Consider the following 10,109-nt stretch of genomic DNA (forward strand, 5'->3'; position numbering starts at 1 on the left):
AACTCAGAAATCCACCTGCCTCTGCCTCCCAAGTGCTGGGATTAAAGGTGTGCGCCACCACCGCCCGTCCTAAAAATGTGTTTTTAAATGTTAACAAATTCAGATAAATTGAAATCATGTAACTTTTCTCATTATAATGCAATAAAACTTTTAAAAAAATTATTAGCTAAACTGCTTTGGCATGCTGAACCCGCTCTCTTTTGTTTTGTTTTGTTTTTTGGATTTTTTGAGATAGGGTTTCTCTGTGTAGTCCTGGCTGTCCTGGAGCTCACTCTGTAGACCAGACTGGCCTCGAACTCAGAAATCCGCCTGCCTCTGCCTCCCAAGTGCTGGGATTAAAGGCGTGCCCGGCTGCACCCGCTCTCTTGATTCACAAATGAAAAACACACACACAGCAGCTAATTTTGATATGCCTTGAGTAGCGCATTGGGCATTTCTCCCCCCCCCCCCAGGCTAGCACATACCCCTCCAGTGTTCCTGGGTTAACACCTTCTAAATCTATGTTTTATCTTTGATGTGCTGTTACCTTCTGGGCAGCCCCTCCCTTAGGGCCACATTCCCTTTCCACCTGCATTGCTGGATGCTTTCTTTCCTGACGCTCTTAAATTTGATCTCTCTCCCTCCCAGGCACTGCAGTTCTGTTCTTCCCCCTTTCTCCCTCTGTCCCTTGCCAGGAATATTGTAGAGACTAATTCTTTTTGAAAGAATTCAATCCAGTAGTGGCAAGATGACTCAGCAAATAAAAGCATTGGCCATAAGACCCCAGTGACCTGAGTTCGATCCCCCAAACCCACGAGAAGGTAGAAGGAGAGAACTGACCTCACAAAGTGTCCTCCACATACATGCATGCCCAGACACACATCATATACATGTGTGCACGTGCGCGCGCGCGCGCACACACACACACAAATAATTCAGTCAAGAGATGTACAGAGTTCAAGCAAGTTGTTTTACCAAGGCTAAGCAAAGCAAACATTCCAAAGAGAAACTGGAGTGAGATTTTGCTTTGTTAGAGTAGAAAGAAGTTTTAGGGTTTTTTTTTCTTTGTTTGTTTGGTTTTTTTGTTTGTTTGTTTTTTGGAAAGAAGTTTTTATGAATATTCATAGGGGAAGGTGATCCAAATCATAGTATATCAGATCTCCATTTTAGGATATTTCTTCCCATGATCCTCTAGAAAATCCCACAAGGGTGGCTAGTATCAATACCATGTTACAGCAATATTATGACGTCTGGTCTTTCGAGCATACATACCCTATCTTAGAGTGTGTATGGTAGGGTATCCTTGTACAGCAGGAACAACCAGGCTGGTGGAACTAGCATATTTACCCACAAAGGGACACTGTGACTGTCAGGACAGTATATCACATGCTAGAGTTTTCCTCATGGCTAATTCTGGTATCAGGAGAAGTTTTTGGCTCTTCCAGAGACAACAGCTAAGATGGCAGGATTCCTGGGCTGGGGAGGGTGTCAAAGGCTCCCCAAGGGTTCAGTCAGTCCTTTCCAGAGGGTCACTGGGCTCTACAGGGAGAGCTGTGGCTTCTAAGCTAATGGCAGTATGTGCTTGTGATTTCCAGAGAAATACATGGAATTTGACCTGAACAACGAAGGCGAGATTGGTGAGTGAGGCCTTGATGCCAGAGAAGGAGGATGGGGAGGAGGCCTGAGATCCAAAGAATCCTGCTGCTCTGGGGAGGGGCACTGGGTGAAGCTGAAGAATGCCTGGATGCAGCTCTGATGGTCCTGTTGGCCCAGCTGCCAGACACTAGCAGCAAAGAGACATCTGGGAGAGACTTCCACGGAGGGGGACTGGGATCTTGATTCACACAACAAAAGACAACTTCAGAATGAGTTGTTACCATTTATTTCCATATTTGTATGTAGTTTGTGTGTGTGTGTGTGCATGTGTGTCTCTGTGTGTGTGGTATGTGTTAGGACAATGTACAGGAATCTGTTCTCTTCTACCATGTAGGTTCTGGGTTTTGAGGATCAAGTAGGTTGCCAATCTTGGTGGCAGACACCTTCACCTACCGAGATGTCTTGTCAGCCATGGCACTCTCCCTTTCCTCCCTCCTCCCTTTCTCCCCCTTCCTTGCTCCCTCCCCCCTTCCTCTTTTCCTCTTTTTTTTTTTTTTTTTTTTTTTTTTTTCTTATTTTGAGACAAAGTCTTGCTGTGTAGTTGTGTCTGGTCTGCAATTCACAGAGATCTGCCTGCCTATAGATGTGTCTTCTGACATTGCCCCTTCTCTTAATGTCTGAATGTTTGAATCCATGCTTAACACTTTTTAATATACTCCAAATTCACCTCATTAAAAATAAAAAGAGGGGCTGGAGGGATGACTTAGTGATCAAGGAGACTCGCTGCTCTGACAGAAAACCTAGATTCATTTTTCTAGCACCCATGTGGTGGTTCACAACCCCCATCGACTAGTTCCAAAGGATCTATTGCTCTCTTCTAGACTCCAAGGTACTACACACATAAAAAAATCCTTATACACACAAAAATAAATACATCTTTAAACAATTTTTGCTTGGTGATGGTAGTGTGTATCTTTTTTTTTAATTAGATTTATTTATTATTATAAATGAGTACACTGTAGCTGTCTTCAGACCACCAGAAGAGTGCGTCAGATTTCATTATGGGTGGTTGTGAGCCACCAAGTGGTTGCTGGGATTTGAACTCATGACCTTCGGAAGAGCAGTCGGTGCTCTTACCCACTGAGCCATCTCACCAGCCCGGTAGTGTGTGTCTTAAGTGCACCTGGGAGGCAGATGAAGGCAGATCTCTTGAGTTCGAGGCCAGCCTGGTCTACAGAGCAAGTTCCAGGACAGCAAGGGATACACAGAGAAACCCTGTCTTGAAGAACAAAAAGGAAGAAAGGAAGGAAAGGAAGGAAGGAAAGAAGAAAGGAAAGAAAGAAAGAAAGAAAGAAAGAAAGAAAGAAAGAAAGAAAGAAAGAAGAGAGAGAGAGAGAAAGACAGATTATGGAAGGGCTGGAGAGATGGCTCAGGAGTTAAGTGTGTACTGTTCCTACAGAAGACCTGAGTTCAGTTCCCAGCACCAGCATCACGTGGCATACAAAGAGCAGTAACTGCAGCTCCTGGGGTCTCTGCCTTCTGACCCTTTGTGGGCACTGCACTCATGTCCGGGGTGGGGGGAGAGAGAAGGAGAGAGGGAGAGAGGGAGAGAGAGGGGCAGGCTCATACAAAACAAAAACTACTTGGGCTGGAGAGGTGGCTTAGTGGTTAAGAGCACTGACTGCTCTTCCAAAGGTCCTGAGTTCAAATCCCAGCAAACACATGGTGGCTTACAACCATTCGTAAAAAGGTCTGATGCCCTCTTCTGGTGTGTCTGAACAGCTACAGTGTACTTACATATAATAAATAAATAAAGCTTAAAAAAAAAAAAAAGCTACCAAGAGAAGGCTGGGTTTGAGTAGCTTAATAATTGCTATCAATATGATTGTGGTGGCTTAATCAATGTTTACATTTAAAAGATTAAGTAAAAATGTTTTCCCATACTTGTTATCTGAAGAATTTGTCTTTCCGTAAGTGGGATTTTACAGGGTTTTATGAGCATACTCTGCAAACTTCATGGACTAAAAAGATAAAATTGTAGGTCACAAAGGTCAGCAGAATTCTTACCATACTCAGGTTACTAGGAGGTCGAGACGAGTCCTGACTGTAAACAAGGCTCATGATCTTGTCTGGGAGCCTTTTCTCAGAACAGACAACAGGGTCTGCTGCTAAAGTTAGCTTCAAGGGTCACACACAAGCTGGCTGTGAGCACAGCTGGCCAGCTGTTCTGTGGCTCTTGTCAGGAATCTCCCAAGGATGGAAATACTGTCTTGGCAGGCAGCCTTCACAGCATTTTTTTCTTTTGTCAGTTGGGTTAAAATTCTTGACTCTTTGCCAGTAAGGAACTTAAGGGTCAAGGGGCTCCTCTACCTCCCTGCACCCCTTCATCCTTTATCTTTCTGTCCTGCTGAAAGCCAAGCCCACTCTAAGTTCTCCCATCTCTTGGCCCAGCTCTATTGCCTGGGGATCCTCATGGAGTGCCTCCCTGCTAGATTCTCCAGCTTCCCACCCCAGAGCCTAGAGCTCCCTTCCAACCAGGCCTGCAGAGATTGCTTGGCTCCTAGACCAAGGCACTGCTGGGTCATTCTCCTGGGTCTCTTCTGTACTCGCTGTTGTCCCTTGTCTTGTAGTGACAAGGAGTGTAGACACTGACTGCCTCTCACCTCCAGCAGAACATGCTGCTTCCTGCCATCAAGATGTTGTTGGGGTGACAAAGGCACAAAAGATCAGGGTACTCACAGCCATGTAGGATGTTCTTGACTAGCAGGACTGGGCCATGGTCCAGGCTGCTCAGACACCCTCAGTTTGCAGATGGAAAACCAAGAAGTCTCAGGGCAGTGAAAGGACTTGGTGGGCTGTTGATGTTAATGATGTTAATGTGTAGGTAGGTTCAGGCCCACCCTCTGCTTCTGAATAGAGTCTCCATTACCCGCCCATACCCAGGATATTCCACTGTATGAATGGAACCAAATGCCTTCAGTCAACACCTGGATAGCTGCTACCATTTAAAAGTTTAGATTTTAGATGATTAGCGGTTTTTTTTTTTTTTGGTGTTTTCGAGACAGGGTTTCTCTGTGTAGCCCTGGCTGTCCTGGAACTCACTCTGTAGACCAGGCTGGCCTCGAACTCAGAAATCCGCCTGCCTGCCTCCCAAGTGCTGGGATTAAAGGCGTGCGCCACCACCACCCAGCCTCTTTTTTTTTTTTAGATTTATTTATTTTATTTATTTTTTATGTGTATGAGTACACTGTCGCTGTACAGATGGCCGTGAACCATCATGTGTGTGAACTCAGGACCTCTGCCGGCTCCGCTCACTCTGGCCCCGCTCGCTCCAGTGTAATTTACTGCAGCTGACTTCAGGCGCACCAGAAGAGGGCGTCTGCTCTCATTACAGGTGGTTGTGAGCCACCATGTGGTTGCTGGGAATTGAACTCAGGACCTTCAGAAGAGCAGTCAGTGCTCTTACCCGCTGAGCCATCTCGCCAGCCCTCTTCTTTTGTTTTAAGATGGGACTCATGTTGGCCTAGGCTGGCCTATAACTTAGTATGTAGCTGAGGGTGACTGTGAATGTCTGATCCTCCTGTCTCCCAAGTGTGGGGATTACAGGAGTGCATCAGCAGGCTAACTTTATACAGGGTAGGGGATGGAACCTAGGACTGCATGCATGCTGGGCAAAACTACCAATTGAGCTATATCTTCTCTGTGTGTGTGTGTTTTATTTTGTTTTCTGGCCAAGGTTGACCGGCAGCTAGAGCTACACAGATTATTTATTTGTTTATGAGGAGGAGCTGGACCACTATGGCCTGTGTTTGACAAAGGACAACCGGAGGGAGTCAGCCCCTCCTTCTACACCATGTGGGCTTCAGGGATCAAAACTCAGTACCTCCTGCTGGCTTGGCTGCAGACACCTCTCCCCATCTTGCTGAGCTATCTTGCTAGCATATTATTTCCTATTTTAACTGTTATTGATCAGCTTATGGCCGCCATCTCTCTAGATGGATCTGGTGGTGCCCTCACCAATGAGAGGCACAGTGGGTCAGGACACTCAGAAGCTCCCTGCCAAGTGTCCTCCCCGAAGTCTTGCCAGTTTGAAATTTGGTGGGCAGCACATAGCCCCATGAGCTTTGCCACAGAGAGGCCTGCACAGCCTAGCAGCTTCGGGTCTTGTGCAAGTGCGCCCCACCTCAGGCCTGCTCACAGTCATAGGATCTGGCCCTGCCCACCCTCCTTTGCCTATCCATTGTTCACTGTGAGCAATCCCCAGGAAATAGCCTCAGATGGTGGTGGGAGAGGCAGAGGCTAAGGTCAGGCAGAGGCTCCTGGTGGAGTGACTTTTTTTTGGTACCTCCCTTATTTTTCTTCTATTTTGTTATTTTGTTGTGTTTCCTGCTCTCAGGGGTAATTTTGGCTTCCTGTCCATCTCTCCTAGGGAGAGAGTCTTAGAGCAGCTGAGTGGAAGTGGCAGGTGGCAATGGTCTCCATTGTGGTGTGCCAGAGAAAGTTTGACTTTCAATGCCTGGGGTTGGGCTAACTCCTGGGCACCTTGGCTAACCTAGAACACTTGCTGGGATAGCAGCTCATCTGCATGAGCCTAATAACCAACCATTTCTCCCTTTCTCTTTTTCCTTCAAACTGATTGGTGGTAGGGGGCAGGGAGTACACATATACTTGTGCACCTGTGTATGGCTGTGTGTAGAGGATAGAGGTCAGCATTGGGGTCTTTTCAATTGCTCTCCTCTTTAGTTTTTTGCTTACTGATTTAGCTAGGCTGGATCCTCTTGTCAGTTTCCAGAACCCCATGATTGCAGGGTTGTGCTAGTGTGTCTGAATATTTACTTGGGTTCTGGGGCATTGAACTCAGTTCCTCCTGCTTGCATAACAAGCCCCTTATTGACTGAGCTGTCTTTCTAGGCCTTCCTCATTATGTAGCCCAGGTTGGCCTAAAACATGCAGTGATCCTTCTGCCTCAGCCTTTGAACTGCTGGGGTTGTAGACATGTACCACTCATCATTCCAGAGAGCTGAAGCAGTCCTCCCCAGGACCCCCAGTCAAGAAGAGCAAAGCTTGATTCCAGCCCATCTGACTCAAGAAACCCAGGTTCCCACCTGCTGGCTTTTACTGCCTCTGAGGAAAGCAAGGAGGGCTCATCCCTGCCTCCCCAGGGAATCATCATTTCTGCAGCCTCCAGGGAGAGAATTGTGTGTGCAGGTCACTAGGAATTGTGTGTGCAGGTCACTGAGAATTGTGTGTGCAGCTGTGGGCAACTCTGGCTCCCTCTAGGGCCTCAGGGTCCTGTCTCCACTCAGTAGATATTCTTTTCCTCCTGGCAGATCTGATGTCTTTAAAGAGGATGATGGAGAAGCTGGGGGTCCCCAAGACCCACCTGGAGATGAAGAAGATGATCTTGGAGGTGACAGGGGGTGTCAGTGATACCATCTCCTATAGAGACTTTGTGAATATGATGCTGGGCAAGCGGTCAGCAGTCCTCAAGCTGTGAGTACCTCCTTACCTCATGGGGTCTCAAAGGCAAGGACATCCTGTGGGGAGGGGCCCTGGGCTCAGGACACCTTAGCCATCCGCTAGTGGGTGGACAGTTCATTGTGCTACCTGCTGCACGAGGAGCTTGAGTTTTCTGGGCCTGTTTTCCTTAGGATTAGCACAGCAACCCCAAGATCGAGGCTTCCCCAATCAATGACCAAAGTGATGGCAGCACCAAATCTGACCTTCCTTCCTTCCTTCCTTCCTTCCTTCCTTCCTTCCTTCCTTCCTTCCTTTCTTTCTTTCTCTCATCAAAGTTTTTGGAGATAGGGTCTTCAGGGTCTTAATTGTGTACTCCCAGGTAACCCCGGTTGGTCTGTTACTATGTAGCCCAGGCTTACCTTAAAAGTCATGGCAATCCTCCTGCTTCGACCTCCCAAGTGCTGAGATTATAGGCATGCAATATCACACCTGACTATGCTCACTTCCTTCTTTCCCTGGAATCAAATCCAGGGCCTCATACATGGCAGGAAAATGCTCTAGCCATTTTGATACACCCCTATCCCTATTGTTGACATGTCCTGAACATTTTTCCTTATTTGTAAAGCATATTTCTACTCCCTTTGGTGTTGTGAGTGGACAGTCTATAAAATCAGCTTTAGCTGGGCATGGTAAGGCCATCTCTAGTTTTAGTACTAAGGTAGTAGATGCAGGAAGGACAGGAGTTTCAAGTCTCTCTTCAGCTACATAGCAAGTTTAAGGTCAACCTGGGCTATGTGAGACAGATCTCCAATGGCTTTCGCCACCCCCTTCCTGAAAAAGTCAGCTCTAGTTGAATCCTGACACTGATCCTTGTTCCTTTTTGTTTTGTTTTTTTGTTTTTTTGTTTTTGTTTGTTTTTTTGTTTTTTTGAGATAGGGTTTCTCTGTGTAGTCCTGGCTGTCCTGGAACTCACTCTGTAGACCAGGCTGGCCTTGAACTCAGAAATCCTCCTGCCTCTGCTTCCCAAGTGCTGGGATTAAAGGCATGCACCACCACTGCCCAGCATGACCCTTGTTCCTTAAGGACCCTAATGGGAAGGTTATCCTGTCCCTGAACGGTGCTTTCATTTTTTTTTTTTTTTTTTTTTTTTTTGGTGTGTGTATGCCTGTGTGTCCCTCTGTCCCTGTGCATGTGCATGTATGTGTGCATGTGCGTATGCATCCATGTGCATGTATGAGTATGAGATGCTTTACTGTATAGTTCAGTCTGACTTCAGCTTTGGAATCCTGCCTCCCGCTCATGAGCCAGGATTACAAGTTTGCACCACGGCTCCTGGCTGCTTCTCAGTGTCCTCCATTAAAAGTGGAAATGGTAACACATGAAGCATTGTCCTGAGGGCTAGTGAGATGAGATGATTTCAGCCTAGTGCCCAGCTGATAGCAAACATCCATGTGGTACCATGAGTTATACCTGTCTCACTAGTGAAGGAGCTTGCTCAGCTCAGGAGATGCAGTCAGTAAATGGCATGGTCCGAGTTTGTTTGCCCAGAACCACATCAAGTGCTGGGATGGTGGCACATTCATGTATCCTAGCACTTAGAAGGTGGAGACAGGCAGAACCCTGGCCAGATAGCCTATTTAGAATGTTCCAGCCCACCAAAGACTGTGTCTCCAAGGAAAAGAAAAGGAGGCAATGCCTGAAGAATGTTCCCTGGGATTGTTTCTGGCTTTCACGTTCATTGAGGCTCACGGAAGCCAGGGAACTGGCTCCTGAGCCTACGTTTCAGTGTGCCCAGAGCTTGTGGTGTGCCCTTTTGTGTACAAACATATATAGGTTGAGTGTTTGTCTTGAGTCCTCAGATGCAGGTAGTCTCCCAGAAAGGCTACATTTTTTGAGACTACATTTTCTCTTTCCCAGATTGGGATGGATTTATAGCCCAGTGGGGAAGGGCGTTGATTTGTTTTGGAGACAGGGGCCTTTCTTCCTTCCTTCTTTTCTTCCTTCCTTCCTTCCTTCCTTCCTTCCTTCCTTCCTTCCTTCCCTTCTCTCTCTCTCTCTCTCTCTCTCTCTCATTCTTTCTTTCTCTCTTTTTTTTTTTTTTTTGGTTTTTTGAGACAGGGTTTCTCTCTGTAGCCCCGGCTGTCCCGGTACTCACTCTGTAGACCAGGCTAGCCTCGAACTCGGAAATCCGCCTGCCTCTGCCTCCCAAGTGCTAGGATTAAAGGCGTGCGCCACCACCGCCCGGCCTTTCTTTCTCTTTTTGAGATAAGCTCTCTTTGTTATGTGTGTGGTCTTGTCAGGCCTGGAACTCTATGTAGACCAGGCTGTCCTGGAACTCACTCTGTAGTCCAGGCTGGCCTTGAACTCAGAAATCCTCCTGTCTCTGCCTCCCAAGTGCTGAGATTAAAGGCGTGTGCCACCACCACCCGACCAATGGCAACTTTTTAAAAGATCTGATGGGGGTTGGGGGTTTAGCTCAGTGGTAGAGCACTTGCCTAGCAAGCACAAGGCCCTGGGTTCGGTCCTCAGCTCTGAAAAAATAAAAAGATCTGATGATTATTTTGGGGCAGAGCTCTGGCCCAGCCCACTCTTCTTCAGAAGCTTGGATAGGGAAGGCATATGGCCTAGAAGCTGTAGGCTTAGAGGGCTGTACCTTCTTCCACCTCAGACTGGCTGAGCAGTTGGGGTTGGGGCGTCCCACTTCTATTTTGTACCTGGATTTTCTTCTGTGAAGGAGGATCACCAATCTGCCCCTTCCATTTCAGGCTGCCCAAGGCATTCTATTGAGGATGCTGCAGAGGGAATGCTGGGAGCTTTCTGTATGAGGGGAGGAGTCTTAATTCTTTTCTTTTCTTCATCTCCAAACCAGGGTCATGATGTTTGAAGGAAAAGCCAACGAGAGCACCCCAAAGCCAGCTGGCCCACCTCCAGAGAGAGACATTGCCAGTCTGCCTTGAGGACCCACCTGGACCTTCTGGCCTGCCATCCCTGCCCTGCATCTTCCTTCTGCCATCTTGACTCATTGTTATATGTCTCATATGTTCTGTCCCAGTGGACTCATTTTCTTTTCTGTT

At 47.2% G+C, this 10,109-nt stretch overlaps 1 protein-coding gene across 1 annotated transcript in view; it reads left to right on the plus strand.

The window, feature by feature from the left end:
* The window catches only part of Aif1l (allograft inflammatory factor 1 like), a 27,596-nt gene extending 17,505 nt beyond the window's left edge, over nucleotides 1-10,091 (plus strand). Inside the window, exons 4-6 of the mRNA XM_031369767.1 lie at nucleotides 1,575-1,616; nucleotides 6,906-7,068; nucleotides 9,905-10,091. Of these exons, the coding sequence (XP_031225627.1) occupies nucleotides 1,575-1,616; nucleotides 6,906-7,068; nucleotides 9,905-9,992 (293 nt within the window). The 3' untranslated portion in view covers nucleotides 9,993-10,091. The remainder of the gene's footprint in view (nucleotides 1-1,574; nucleotides 1,617-6,905; nucleotides 7,069-9,904) is intronic.
* The last annotated feature ends 18 nt before the right edge of the window (nucleotides 10,092-10,109 follow it).

Source organism: Mastomys coucha, unplaced genomic scaffold (assembly GCF_008632895.1).
Source record: "Mastomys coucha isolate ucsf_1 unplaced genomic scaffold, UCSF_Mcou_1 pScaffold15, whole genome shotgun sequence".
Taxonomy (NCBI): Eukaryota; Metazoa; Chordata; class Mammalia; order Rodentia; family Muridae; genus Mastomys; species Mastomys coucha.